General features: G+C 47.4%; 1 protein-coding gene across 1 annotated transcript in view; it reads left to right on the top strand.

Annotated features, from left to right (window-relative positions):
* LOC116957006 (protein-glutamine gamma-glutamyltransferase K-like) overlaps positions 1 to 2,020 on the top strand; it is a 45,187-nt gene extending 43,167 nt beyond the window's left edge. The window contains exon 16 of the mRNA XM_076055092.1: positions 1,161 to 2,020. Coding sequence (XP_075911207.1) covers positions 1,161 to 1,302 — 142 coding nt within the window. The 3' untranslated portion in view covers positions 1,303 to 2,020. The remainder of the gene's footprint in view (positions 1 to 1,160) is intronic.
* The last annotated feature ends 14,474 nt before the right edge of the window (positions 2,021 to 16,494 follow it).

Here is a 16,494-nt window from a genome sequence, read left to right as displayed (position 1 = left end):
CTCACCCCGCATCTCACCCCGTGTCTCACCCCGTGTGTCTCACCCCGTGTCCGTGTCTCACCCCGTGTCTCACCCCATGTCTCACCCCGCGTCTCTCCCCGTGTCTCACCCCGTGTCTCACCCCGTGTCTCACCCCGTGTCTCACCCCGTGTGTCTCACCCCGTGTCCGTGTCTCACCCCGTTTCTCACCCCGCATATCACCCCGTGTCTCACCCCGTGTCTCACCCCGCGTCTCACCCCGTGTCTCACCCCCGCGTCTCACCCCCTTGTCTCACCCCCTTGTCTCACCCCGCGTCTCACCCCCTTGTCTCACCCCCTTGTCTCACCCCGTGTCTCACCCCGTGTCTCACCCCGTGTCTCACCCCCTTGTCTCACCCCCTTGTCTCACCCCGCGTCTCACCCCGTGTCTCACCCCGTGTCTCACCCCGTGTCTCACCCCGTGTCCGCGTCTCTCCCCGTGTCTCACCCCGTGTCTCACCCCGTGTCTCACCCCGCGTCTCTCCCCGTGTCTCACCCCGCGTCTCACCCCGTGTCTCTCCCCGTGTCTCACCCCGTGTCTCACCCCGTGTCTCACCCCGTGTCTCACCCCGTGTCTCACCCCGTGTGTCTCACCCCGTGTCCGTGTCTCACCCCGTTTCTCACCCCGCATCTCACCCCGTGTCTCACCCCGTGTGTCTCACCCCGTGTCCGTGTCTCACCCCGTGTCTCACCCCGCGTCTCTCCCCGTGTCTCACCCCGTGTCTCACCCCGTGTCTCACCCCGTGTCTCACCCCTTGTCTCACCCCGTGTCTCACCCCGTGTCTCACCCCGTGTCCGTGTCTCACCCCGTGTCTCACCCCGTGTCTCACCCCGTGTCTCACCCCGTGTCTCACCCCGTGTCCGCGTCTCTCCCCGTGTCTCACCCCCTTGTCTCACCCCGTGTCTCACCCCGTGTCTCTCCCCGCGTCTCACCCCGTGTCTCACCCCCGTGTCTCACCCCCGCGTCTCACCCCCGCGTCTCACCCCCACGTCCGTGTCTCACCCCCGCATCTCACCCCGTGTCTCACCCCCGTGTCTCACCCCCGCGTCTCACCCCCGCGTCTCACCCCCACGTCCGTGTCTCACCCCCGCATCTCACCCCCCTTGTCTCACCCCCCCTTGTCTCACCCCCGCGTCCCCAGGAACGTGTCCCGCGGGGGGGTTGTCCGCCTGCGTGAGACGCTGCTACCTGAGCGTCCCGGCCAGCGGAAGCTCCTCGTCTCTCTGCACTGCACGCAGCTCAGCCAGGTGCACGGGGAGACGGACGTGCTGGTGTCTCCCTGAGACACCAGCACGTGTGTCCCCCTCGCGAGACACTTCGATGGGGGACGCTGCGGGGACAAGGAGGCTCTGCGTCTCCCCGAGTGAGACACCCATGGAGAGACGGAGAGCCCGGGAGACACGGGGACAACGGGACAACGGGGACACGGGGAGCAGGAGACACGGAGACATTGAGACGTGGAGACACGGAGAAGCGGAAACCGGGGGAAATGGAGACACGGAGACGAGAAGACGTTCACCCACTCATTCACTCACTCACTCATTCACTCACTCACTCATTCACTCACTCACTCACTCATCCACTCACTCACTCATTCACTCACTCACTCATTCACTCACCCACCCACTCACTCATCACTCACTCACTCACTCATTCACTCACTCATTCACTCACTCATTCACTCACTCACTCGCCCACCCACTCACCCACTCACCCACTCACTCACCCACCCTCTCACTCACTCATTCACTCACCCACTCACCCACTCACTCATTCACTCACTCACCCACTCACTCACTCACCCACTCACCCACTCACCCACCCACTCACTCACCCACTCACTCATTCACTCACTCACTCACCCACTCACCCACCCACTCACTCACCCACCCACTCACTCACCTACTCACTCATTCACTCACTCACCCACTCACCCACTCACTCACTCACCCACCCACTCACTCACCTACCTACCCACCCACTCACCCACACACTCACCCACTCACTCACTCACCCACCCACTCATTCACCCACTCACCCACCCACCCATTCACACACCCATTCACCCACCCACCCACTCACTCATTCACTCACTCACCCACTCACTCACTCACCCACCCATTCACTCACTCACCCACCCACTCCACAACCACCACAACAACCACCACCACAATCGCGGTGGTGATTATAGTGGTGGTGGGTGATAGCAGTGGTGATGGTGACGATGGTGGTGGTGATGATGATGATGGTGGTGGTGGTTAGTGATGGTGGTGATGATGATGGCAGTGACGGTGATGCGACAGATGGAGATTAGTCCACACACTCTGCTGTAGGAGGGAGTGAGATGGAACAGATGGAGATTAGTCCACACTCTCTGCTGTAGGAGGGAGTGAGATGGAACAGATGGAGATTAGTCCACACACTCTGCTGTAGGAGGGAGTGAGATGGAACAGATGGAGATTAGTCCACACACTCTGCTGTAGGAGGGAGTGAGATGGAACAGATGGAGATTAATCCCACACACTCTGCTGTAGGAGGGAGTGAGATGGAACAGATGGAGATTAGTCCACACTCTTTGCTGTAGGAGGGAGTGAGATGGAACAGATGGAGATTAGTCCACACACTCTGCTGTAGGAGGGAGTTAGATGGAACAGATGGAGATTAGTCCACACACTCTGCTGTAGGAGGGAGTGAGAAGGAACAGATGGAGATTAATCCACACACTTTGCTGTAGCAGGGAGTGTGGAACACATTTCAGTCTTACCCGGGCCTAGTGAAGGATGATGTGGATACTATGTGTGTGTGTCTATGAGTGTGTGTCTATGTGTGAGTGTGTCTATGTGTGTGTGTCTATGTGTGTGTCTATGTGTGAGTGTGTCTATGTGTGAATGTGTCTATGTGTGAGTGTTTCGGTTGCGTAACGCTGTGTGGAAGCTACCTGGTCTGTCGCTCCGCACTAAGCTTCAGGTCTTCTCGGCCACGGTCATTCCCTCCCTTCTCTACGCTTGCGAAACGTGGACCCCCCCTAATGGAACATCTACGCCGGTTAGAAACATTTAGGCTGGCCTGCCTACGATCCATCCTGGGTTTAACCAACAGACTGGATTGTGTGAGGAGCTCACAAATCCTTGAAAGATCTGGGCAAGGTCCCATCGGTGAGCTCCTCCGGCGGGGAAGGCTGCGATGGCTGGGTCATGTTCATAGTTCATAGTTCATTTATTTGGTATAGCTCTGTGAGCCATTCGGCTCTTGAATCGGGTGCAAACAGAAAATACAGGAAAAAAATATCAAAATATTCCTGAAATAGCACGGTACACCAACGCTGTATGCAAAAATCCCAGTGGTATGCAAGTCAAAATAACAACAACAACCACAAGACAACTAAGATTAAGGCCATCAGTCTAACTCCGTACTACAATAAACAAAAACATGGCCAAAACAAAACAAAAAACTTTTCGAAATCACCAAAATAAAAGCCATAAATCCAATGTAACAGTGATCATAGGGACTGTGACCGAATTTTTAACAATAAACTACGTAAATAAATTATTACACCAAAATCTAGAGCCATATTTTAGGCCACTGAATAGCAGTGGCAGCTAGGGTTGTACAACTCCTCTAGAGCAGGGGTCGGGAACCTTTTTGACTAAGAGAGCCATGAAAGCAAAAAATTTGGAAATTTATTTCAGTAAGAGCCATATAATATATTTTAAAAGTGAATTCAACTAAATGTCAGTATAATAAGCCTCTGAATTTATTCTTTTAAATAATGTTGTTATAACACTCACCATTAATGCGACTTCTGGTGCTGCATGGATTTGCTGATGTCTTTGTAGTCGGGTTGGTACTTTGTAGTCGGGTTGGTACTTGGTGAGGTTAAGCTTCATGCAAGCGTTGAGGCTTTCATCCGTTAAACGTGATCGTAGGTTGGACTTGATGTTTTTAAGATGTGAGAATGACTGCTCACATGCATACGTAGATCCAAACATGGTCAATACAGCAATACTCACACGCTGCAGTGTGTGGTATGTGACAGGAAGCGCGTTCCAAGTTTTGAGAATCAGCTGGTCTTCGGGTTGGAGTTTTTTCATTTCTGTCCACATGTGCTTGCTCGCCAACTCCGCTTTCTGTCGTGTGATTCTTTCCAAATCTTCATTCAGTGACTTGAACTTATTCACCCACATGTCTGAGGCCTTCAGGTCAGCCACTTCTGCTTCAAAATCTCTGACGGAGACACCAGGGATGTAATTCAGGTCGGCTGTGTTCAGTGAACACTCGTTTGGATGGGTGATGAACTTAAAAAGACGAGTGTGCTCACGAAATTCTCCAAAGCGTGCTTTGAAGGACTGTAGGAGACTGGATGTGCAGCCAGCTAGCTGGTGGAGATCAAGGTTTTGAATGGGCTCACTTGCTGTGCATGCATCTTTAAATTGGCTCAGTTTTTCAAAATGTAGTAAACGACCTGTTTCAAGATCCGTGATGAAAAGCTCCAGCTTGTTTTCAAAAGCAAATACAGCTTGTTGAAGGGATAACACTGTATTTCCAATGCCTTGCATTTTCACGTTGAGCTGGTTCAGATGTTCAGTCAGATCTACGAGATAGTAAAACTTGAGGAGCCACTCGGTGTCGGCTAGCTCAGGATGCCCGACGCCTTTCATTTCAAGGAAAGTCCGGATTTCGTTCAGGCAAGCCGCAAAACGGCTAAGCACCTTCCCTCTTGACAACCAACGCACATTGCTGTGCAAAAGCAGACCAGGATAGTTATTTACAACTTCATCCAGCAGTGTTTTAAACTGGCGATCATTTAAGGCTCGGGCAACAATAAAGTTGATCACACGAATGACCAGCGACATCACTTCGCCAAACTGCCTGTCACACATCTGAGCACAAAGTGCCTCCTGGTGTATAATGCAATGGAAACTTAGGATGGGTCTATTTTCATGTTCACGGAGAAGCGCCACAAATCCTTTGTTTTTCCCCACCATACACGGAGCACCATCAGTACACACTGAGAGAAGTTTATCCATAGGTAGACTTTTTTCTTGAGCAAACTCCATGAAAGACTTGAATAAATCCTCACCTCTTGTGGACCCTTTTAATGGCAGAACAGCAAGACTTTCTTCGCGCAGTGTGTCACCAACAGCATATCTTGCAATCACGCTGAACTGCGACAAATGGCTCACGTCTGTTGACTCATTCAAAGCCAGAGAAAAGAACGGCGCTGCATTTATGTCCTTCACTTGCGTTTCCTCCACTTTGTTTGCCATCACGATGGTACGATCATGAACAGTTCTTGCCGACAGAGGCATGTCTTGTATCCGTTTGATTATCTTGTCTTTGTTCGGAAGATCATCAAAAAGTTCATTGGCTACATCCAGCATGAACGTTTTAGCATACTCGCCATCTGTGAATGGTTTTCCGTTCCTCACTATTGCTAAAGAACCAGCAAAGCTAGCCGAATTATAGTCACCTTGCCGGGTCCATACGCGGAGTTGCTGCTGGCTAGCTTGCACCCTGCTCAGAAGCTCTTGGCACGCTTTCTTTCTGCTGTCTCCCGCAGGGTATTTTGATGCAAAGGTAGCGTGGCGCGTGTCGAAGTGCCGCTTTACATTCGACCGTTTCAACGATGTAATTTTGTCATTGCAAATTAGACACACCGCAGAACCCGCTCTCTCCACAAAGGCGAATTCTTCGGTCCATTCGTCCTGAAATGTACGATACTCGTCGTCTTTTTTTCTTTTCGCCATCTTCTTCGTCGAAGGGTTAGCTTTGAGCTAATGACCGAGCAGACGCAGTCTCAGACTGATTCAAAAGGGGGCGTTTACCTGTTTTACCCAGCAACGGCAAACGTAGGCCAGTATCATCCAATTAAAATAATGGACAATTGCTCCTGCAGCCCTGAACAGGACATGCGCAGTGAAAAAAATCGATGGATGGATTAAAACAAGTGAGAATATTTTGTTTTATCTGCGAGCCATATGCAATCATCAAAAGAGCCACATCTGGCTCGCGAGCCATAGGTTCCCGACCCCTGCTCTAGAGCAATTTTGAGCCCGCATGCCCAGCCACCGCATGCCGAAACAGCTTTTGTTCGGCCGGATCGAGGGGGCTAAACGGACGCGTGTTGTATATGTCCGTTATGAAAATTTGATGAAAACAATACAAATTAAATGAATTTTGGAAAATTGCGTAATTATCTGAAATTATGCGCATAAATTATGCTAATTCGAGATATAATCGCATTAATTTATGCGAGTGGGTGTGATTATGCTAATTCAAGCCGTTATGATAATTAGGCCCCGCCTCGCTGACGAGGGTCGTTATCATCAATCGGAATTTCAGTTTTTCGCGTTTCCAGTTTATTTATTTATTTTGGGTATAGCCCCTGTGAGCCATCCGGCTCTTGAATCGGGTGCACCCACAACGTTCGACACTCCACGTGGTAGCCTCAAGGCGCACGTGGCCTGGCACAAGCGTCGTGGCGACGTCACCGCCACTTTAGTGGCGAATGGCGATTGTTGTTGTTGTTGTGTTTGTTAAGCTATCCGTTTTTTTCCCCTTCCTGTGATCACCGTGCCCTCCTCAATGTGTTAAACTCCTTGCTCTCCCTGCCGCGGGAAGACAAAGGCGGCCGGGGTCTCTCCTTGCTATTGAACACGGTCTATCTTGGCTGTGCAAGGCCGTCCCATTCGCCACATCCCTTCTGGATAACCCTGGACTGAACACTGCATCGTTACTGTTGTTAATTCATAATAAAGGTTTTTCGGTTAGATCGCGTGTATTTATGAATGTGTCGTAACCCTCCACCACCCGACACGGCCAATCAGCAAAAAAAAGTGTCACGTTGAATTATTTGTCTTTTGTCAACGTGACACTTTTTTTTTTGCTGATTGGCCGTGTCGGGTGGTGGAGGGTTACGACACATTTATAAATAAACGCGATCTAACCCAAAACCCTTTATTATGAATAATATTGGTCGCGAAAGCCTACGTGTTAAACTGACTGTCGTTAATGTTCCCCCAAGAGTTTGTGAGCTAACGCTGTTTGAACTTTTGCTTCCGCGCTGTCATGCCTGGGTCATCGTTCGATCTATTTTCTACCCCGGTGTCCCTGAGGTCAGAGAATTCGCCTTGGCTTGGACATAACTCGGGCTGCCAGGATTATTCTTGACGCCGTCGGTCAGGCCGTGGAGAATATCGTCGAAGGTGAAATCGGCATTTGAGTATCGAATGAATAAATGGGCAATTATTCACCGATGTAGATTGTGGCCTGGTGTTCAATCGGAGTGTGGGGATCGATAGCGTTAGCGGATTTCTCGTCGTTGAATTTTGAACTTGAGCCGTTGTTTTAGTGGCAATTTAAGAGCCAAACGGTTTTGGATTCGCTTGTATGACCGGCGTCACTGTGCCTGCGGGCTGATGGAGGGCGGTGGGGTCCTTGAAGTTTGGTTGTGAAATCGTCCTTTGGCAATCTGGAGATTCTGCCGATACGCGCTAACCTTCCTTTGGCCCTGAGTTTATTATTTGATCTTTTAAAGGCCTTTTTACGATCTCCACCTGCTGTTTGTTGGCCCTTGTCGCAGCGGCTTTTACTTATTTATTTCGGGCACTATTAAAAATATTTATATCGGCAAATATTATTGTTGATGTTTAATTGTGGGGAAATGGGGCCCCTGTACAACACGCGGCACGGGCTGGAGAAGAGATGGGGCGACGTGGTACTACAGGAGGACGTGGAGCTGAGTGGACTTGCCGATGACCGGTACCAGCGGTGTCAAGAACGGCCTCTGTGGAGGAGGCTCGTGAAGGACGCTACTGGGCAGTTGGAGGCAGTCGCCCTCCCAACAACAACGGAGGGCGGAGGAGCGACGCTCACAACAACGAGCGGAGCGCCGGGTGGCTAAAGCACAGCAGGTTGGCACAGTAGGGGGCATAGGTGGTGCATCAGCCAGTCATCTCAGTCAGTCGACCCGTAGCACCTGCTGGGTCTGCCCCGTGACCTCCTGCCAGCGGGCGTTCGACACTTCACGTGGCCTCAGGGTGCACATAGCCTGGCACAAGCGTCGTGGTGACGTCACCGCCACTTAGTGGCGAATGGCTGTTGTGTTAAGAGGGAGCGGTGGGTGTAGTGGTTGGCGCTACGCCGCGCTACGAACCCGGCGATCCGAGTTCGATTCCCGCTCACGGCCAACACCACCGGTGACGATTATTTGAACCGGTCCTGGGCCTCCCCTAGGTCGACTCAGCCTCAAATGAGTAGTACCCGGTGCCATGGTGCATAATAAAGCAGGCCAGTGGGGGAGACAAAGACGTAGATTGGTGCTTAACTCGCTACTGACAGCGGCATCTTCCCCGATGGCGTGTAACAGGCTACACGGGGGTGCTTTGCCTTTGCCTGGAATGAAAAAAAACAGAACCCTAGGGAGCGGTCCCGTGGCGTCTGACGTCTCAGTTGCATTGCGTGGCACAGAGACTCATAGAGTGATCACTCACTCAGAGACTCATAGAGTGATCACTCAATCAGAGACTCATAGACTACTCACTCACTCAGAGACTCATAGACTACTCACTCACACAGACTCATAGACTACTCACTCACTCAGAGACTCATAGAATACTCACACAGAGACTCATAGACTACTCACCCACACAGACTCATAGACTACTCACTCACTCAGAGACTCATAGACTACTCACTCACTCAGACTCATAGACTACTCACTCAGAGACTCATAGACTACTCACTCACACAGAGACTCATAGAGTGATCACTCACTCAGAGACTCATAGACTACTCACTCACTCAGAGACTCATAGAGTGATCACTCACTCAGAGACTCATAGACTACTCACTCACTCAGAGTCTCATAGACTACTCACTCACTCAGAGACTCATAGACTACTCACTCACTCAGAGACTCATAGAGTGATCACTCACTCAGAGACTCATAGACTACTCACTCACACAGAGACTCATAGACTACTCACTCACTCAGAGACGCATAGACTACTCACACAGAGACTCATAGACTACTCACTCACACAGAGACTCATAGAGTGATCACTCAGAGACTCATAGACTACTAACTCAGAGCCTCATAGACTACTCACTCACTCAGAGACTCAGACTACTCACTCACACAGAGACTCATAGAGTGATCACTCACTCAGAGACTCATAGACTACTCACTCACTCAGAGACTCATAGACTACTCACTCACTCAGAGGCTCATAGAGTGATCACTCACTCAGAGACTCATAGACTATTTACATTATGAGACCTCCTTTGGCAGTAACAAGATATAGGAATAGGTTTTACCCTTTTAACTGGCACAAAAACTGACACCTTTATTCAAGGCATCATGTTTGCAATAACCACAACACAAGCAGTCAAAATGCAAACAAAAAAGACAACTCTGATAATGATATTGGCACTGTCCTTGAATTTGATTGGTCCACACCCGAGACGGCTTTTCTTAGAGCCTAGTCAAGCCTAATCAAGTAACAAGATCTTGTTACTGGCAAAGGAGGTCTCATAATGTAAATGCTCAACCCGAGCCCTCAATACTCTGATGGTGCGCTGTTTTTGAGTTGTACGCCTTTTGGCGTCTTTTGGTCCAACACCAATGGAGACTAGGCTCTAAGAAAAGCCGTCTCGGGTGTGGACCAATCAAATTCAAGGACAGTGCCAATATTATCAGAGTTGTCTTTTTTGTTTGCTTTTGGATTGCTTGTGTTGTGGTTATTGCAAACATGATGCCTTGAATAAAGGTGTCAGTTTTTGTGCCAGTTAAAAGGGTAAAACCTATTCCTACTCATAGACTACTCACTCACTCAGAGACTCATAGAGTGATCACTCACTCAGAGACTCATAGACTACTCACTCACTCAGAGACTCATAGAATACTCACACAGAGACTCATAGACTACTCACCCACACAGACTCATAGACTACTCACTCACTCAAAGACTCATAGACTACTCACTCACACAGAGACTCATAGAGTGATCACTCACACGGAGACTCATAGACTACTCACTCACACAGAGACTCATAGACTACTCACTCACTCAGAGACTCATAGAGTGATCACTCACTCAGAGACTCATAGACTACTCACTCACACAGAGACTCATAGACTACTCACTCACACAGAGACTCATAGACTACTCACTCAGAGACTCATAGACTACTCACTCACACAGAGACTCATAGAGTGATCACTCACACAGAGACTCATAGATTACTCACTCAGAGACTCATAGACAACTCACTCACTCGGAGACTCATAGACTACTCACTCAGAGACTCATAGACTACTCACTCAGAGAATCATAGACTACTCACTCACTCAGAGAATCAAAGACTACTCATTCACTCAGAGACTCATAGACTACTCACTCAGAGACTCATAGACTACTCACTCAATCAGAGACTCATAGACTACTCACTCACTCAGAGACTCATAGACAACTCACTCACTCAGAGACTCATAGACTACTCACTCAGAGACTCATAGACTACTCACTCACTCAGAGACTCATAGACTACTCACTCACTCAGAGAATCAAAGACTATTCATTCACTCAGAGACTCATAGACTACTCACTCAGAGACTCATAGACTACTCACTCACACAGAGACTCATAGACTACTCACTCACACAGAGACTCATAGACTACTCACTCAGAGACTCATAGACTACTCACTCACACAGAGACTCATAGAGTGATCACTCACACAGAGACTCATACATTACTCACTCAGAGACTCATAGACAACTCACTCACTCGGAGACTCATAGACTACTCACTCAGAGACTCATAGACTACTCACTCACTCAGAGAATCATAGACTACTCACTCACTCAGAGAATCAAAGACTACTCATTCACTCAGAGACTCATAGACTACTCACTCAGAGACTCATAGACTACTCACTCAATCAGAGACTCATAGACTACTCACTCACTCAGAGACTCATAGACAACTCACTCACTCAGAGACTCATAGACTACTCACTCAGAGACTCATAGACTACTCACTCACTCAGAGACTCATAGACTACTCACTCACTCAGAGAATCAAAGACTATTCATTCACTCAGAGACTCATAGACTACTCACTCAGAGACTCATAGACTACTCACTCACTCAGAGACTCATAGACTACTCACTCACACAGAGACTCATAGAGTGATCACTCACACAGAGACTCATAGACTACTCAATCAGAGACTCATAGACAACTCACTCACTCAGAGACTCATAGAGTACTCACTCAGAGACTCATAGACTACTCACTCAGTCAGAGAATCATAGACTACTCACTCACTCAGAGAATCAAAGACTACTCATTCACTCAGAGACTCAGACTACTCACTCAGAGACTCATAGACTACTCACTCACTCAGAGACTCATAGACTACTCACTCACTCAGAGACTCATAGAGAACTCACTCACTCAGAGACTCATAGACTACTCACTCAGAGACCCATAGACTACTCACTCAGAGACTCATAGACTACTCACTCACTCAGAGACTCATAGACAACTCACTCACTCAGAGACTCATAGACTACTCACTCAGAAACTCAGACAACTCACTCAGAGATTCATAGACTACTCACTCAGAGACTCATAGACTACTCACTCACTCAGAGACTCATAGACTACTCACTCAGAGACTTATATACTACTCACTCAGAGACTCAGACTACTCACTCACACAGAGACTCATAGACTACTCACTCACTCAGAGTCTCATAGACTACTCACTCACACAGAGACTCATAGACTACTCACTCACTCAGAGACTCATAGACTACTCACTCAGAGACTCATAGACCACTCACTCACTCAGAGACTCATAGACTACTCACTCACACAGAGACTCATAGACTACTCACTCACACAGAGACTCATAGACTACTCACTCAGAGACTCATAGACTACTCACTCACACAGAGACTCATAGAGTGATCACTCACACAGAGACTCATAGATTACTCACTCAGAGACTCATAGACAACTCACTCACTCGGAGACTCATAGACTACTCACTCAGAGACTCATAGACTACTCACTCACTCAGAGAATCATAGACTACTCACTCACTCAGAGAATCAAAGACTACTCATTCACTCAGAGACTCATAGACTACTCACTCAGAGACTCATAGACTACTCACTCAATCAGAGACTCATAGACTACTCACTCACTCAGAGACTCATAGACAACTCACTCACTCAGAGACTCATAGACTACTTACTCAGAGACTCATAGACTACTCACTCACTCAGAGACTCATAGACTACTCACTCAGAGAATCAAAGACTATTCATTCACTCAGAGACTCATAGACTACTCACTCAGAGACTCATAGACTACTCACTCACTCAGAGACTCATAGACCACTCACTCACACAGAGACTCATAGAGTGATCACTCACACAGAGACTCATAGACTACTCACTCAGAGACTCATAGACAACTCACTCACTCAGAGACTCATAGAGTACTCACTCAGAGACTCATAGACAACTCACTCACTCAGAGACTCATAGAGTACTCACTCAGAGACTCATAGACTACTCACTCACTCAGAGAATCATAGACTACTCACTCACTCAGAGAATCAAAGACTACTCATTCACTCAGAGACTCAGACTACTCACTCAGAGACTCATAGACTACTCACTCAGAGACTCATAGACTACTCACTCAGAGACTCATAGACTACTCACTCACTCAGAGACTCATAGACTACTCACTCACTCAGAGACTCATAGACAACTCACTCACTCAGAGACTCATAGACTACTCACTCAGAAACTCAGACAACTCACTCAGAGACTCATAGACTACTCACTCAGAGACTCATAGACTACTCACTCACTCAGAGACTCATAGACTACTCACTCAGAGACTTATATACTACTCACTCAGAGACTCAAACTACTCACTCACACAGAGACTCATAGACTACTCACTCACTCAGAGTCTCATAGTCTACTCACTCACACAGAGACTCATAGACTACTCACTCACTCAGAGACTCATAGACTACTCACTCAGAGACTCATAGACCACTCACTCACTCAGAGACTCATAGACTACTCACTCAGAGACTCATAGACTACTCACTCACTCAGAGACTCATAGACTACTCACTCAGAGACTTATATACTACTCACTCAGAGACTCAGACTACTCACTCAGAGACTCAGACTACTCACTCACTCAGAGACTCATAGACTACTCACTCACACAGAGACTCATAGACTACTCACTCACTCAGAGACTCATAGACTACTCACTCAGAGACTCATAGACCACTCACTCACTCAGAGATTCATAGACTACTCACTCAGAGACTCAGACTACTCACTCACACAGAGACTCATAAACTACTCACTCACTCAGAGACTCATAGACTACTCACTCACTCAGAGACTCATAGACTAATCACTCAGAGACTCAGACTACTCACTCACACAGAGACTCATAGACTACTCACTCACTCAGAGACTCATAGACTACTCACTCACTCAGAGACTCATAGAGTGATCACTCACTCAGAAACTCATAGACTACTCACTCACACAGAGACTCATAGACTACTCACTCACACAGAGACTCATAGACCACTCACTCACACAGAGACTCATAGCCTACTCACTCAGATACTCATAGACTCACTGGCACACACAGAGACCTATAGACTCACACAGAGACATATAGACTCACACAGAGACCTATAGACTCAGACTCACACAGAGACCTATAGACTCACACAAAGACTAACAGGCTCACACAGAGACCTATAGCCTAACACAGAGACTCACACAGAGACCTGTAGACTCACACAGAGACCTACAGACTCACACAGAGTCTCACAGAGACCTATAGACTCACACAGAGACTCATAGACTCACACAGAGACCTACAGACTCACACAGGCTCACACAGAGACCTGTAGACTCACACAGAGACTCATAGACTCACACAGACACCTACAGACTCACACAAACACCTACAGACTCACACAGACACCTACAGACTCAAAAAGAGACATATAGACTCACACAGAGACTCACACAGAGACCTACAGACTCACACAGAGACCTATAGACTCACACAGAGACCTACAGACTCACGCACAGACTCAGGCTCCCACGGAGACTTTTAGACTCACACAGGCTCACACACAGAGACCTATAGACTCACACAGAGACTCATAGGCTCACGCAGAGACTATAGACTCACACAGGGACTAACAGGCTCAAAGACCCATAGTCCCACAGGCTCACACACAGAGACTCATAAGCTCACACAGAGACCCATAGTCCCACAGATACACACACAGAGACTCATAGGCTCACACAGAGACTCATAGGCTCACACAGAGACTCATAGTCCCATAGGCTCACACACAGAGACGCCCATAGGCTGTGAGTCTCCCTAGGTAAGATGGCGGCCTCGCGTCCACAGACGTCACCCCCACTGCACTCGCCGCGTGACGTCACCACATACCCACCCCCTGCGCCTGATTGGCCGATGGGAACAAACTAAACGGGGACTTTTAAATTTTGATTTAAAGCTTTCGTGACTGCAGTAATTCATATTCTTAGCTCATTCGGTAAAGTCACCACGTTGAAGGGAAACAATAAAATAATACAATATATAAAACAATAAAAAAAATTCTCACGACGTTTTGACCATAACACAAACGGTCGTCATCAGGTGTGTCGGTTTGCATTAATTTATTTATTTTTAAACGGTGTATTTAGTTATTTATTTTAAAACGTCAGCGCCACGCGCAGCGATTTGGCAGTTTGTTTAGAAGGACTAGTCCATCTATGTTCTGAAAAGAGGAGGGGGGGAGACGAAAAATTAATGCATGCTGTCTGAAAGCCACCGTAAGCGTGAACAATCAATTAAGACCTGAAATGGTTTATCAAATCCTTCCAATGATTGCTAAGCCAGAATCCATCTTCTCGGTTGAAATTGTCTCTGTGCTTGTATATTTGGATAGCCTCATGAACGAATCTCTCATGGTAGCCAGATGGCTTACAAAGAACCTCTGTCTTGGAGAAGTCAATGTCATGTGAGCCTACTGAATTATAACAATGATCTGCCACGGCCGAGGTGTTGGTCCTACCGTATTTAAGGTCTGCTTTGTGTTCACGAATGCGGTCCGAGACATGGCGTTTGGTTTCTCCAATGGCGTCTACAAACTAAGTTGCCTCTGTGGTAGTAGTTACATTGGAGAAACCAAACGCCATGTCTCGGACCGCATTCGTGAACACAAAGCAGACCTTAAACAGGGTAGGACCAACACCTCGGCCGTGGCAGATCACTGTTATAATTCAGTATGCTCACATGACATTGACTTCTCCAAGACAGAGGTTCTTTGTAAGCCATCTGGCTACCATGAGAGATTCGTTCATGAGGCGATCCACGTATACAAGCACAGAGACAATTTCAACCGAGAAGATGGATTCTGGCTTAGTAATCATTGGAAGGATTTGATAAACCATGTCAGGTCTTAATTGATTATTCACGCTTACGGTGGCTTTCAGACAGCATGCATTAATTTTTCGTCTCCCCCCCTCCTCTTTTCAGAACATAGATGGACTAGTCCTTCTAAACAAATTGCCAAATCGCTGAGCGTGGCGCTGACGGTTTTTAATAAATAAATAAATGCATCGTTTAAAAATAAATAACTTTATGCAAACCGACACACCTGATGACGACCGTTTGTGTTATGGTCGAAACGTCGTGAGAATTTTTTATTGTTTTATATATTTTATTATTTTATTGTTTCCCTTCAACGTGACTTTACCGAAAAAGCTGAGAATATGATTGTTCACGCTTACGGTGGCTTTCAGACAGCATGCATTAATGTTTCGTCTCCCCCCCTCCTCTTTTCAGAACATAGATGGACTCGTCCTTCGAAACAAACTGCCAAATCGCTGCGCGTGGCGCTGACGGTTTTTTAAAATAAATACACCGTTCAAAAAATAAATAAATAAATGCGAACCACCACACCTGATGACGACCGTTTGTGTTAAGGTCGAAACGTTGTGAGATATTTTTTTAAATTGTTTTATATATATTTTATTATTATTTTATTGTTTCCCTTCAACGTGACTTTACCGAAAGAGCTGAGAATATGATTGTTCACGCTTACGGTGGCTTTCAGACAGCGTGCATTAATGTTTCGTCTCCCCCGCTCCTCTTTTCAGAACATAGATGGACTCGTCCTTCTAAACAAACTGCCAAATCGCTGCGCGTGGCGCTGACGTTTTTTTTATTTATAAATAAATAAATACACCGTTTAAAAATAAATACATTTATGCAAACCGACACACCTGATGACGACCGTTTGTGTTATGGTCGAAACGCCGTGAGAATTGTTTTTATTGTTTTATATATATTTTTTATTATTATTTTATTGTTTCCCTTCAACGT

The sequence above is a fragment of the Petromyzon marinus genome, chromosome 69 (assembly GCF_048934315.1).
Source record: "Petromyzon marinus isolate PM22_M1 ecotype Great Lakes invasive population chromosome 69, UKy_Petmar_22M1.pri1.0, whole genome shotgun sequence".
Taxonomy (NCBI): domain Eukaryota; kingdom Metazoa; phylum Chordata; class Hyperoartia; order Petromyzontiformes; family Petromyzontidae; genus Petromyzon; species Petromyzon marinus.
Note: the sequence above shows the minus strand (reverse complement) of the source record. Positions and strands in the feature narration are given on the sequence as shown.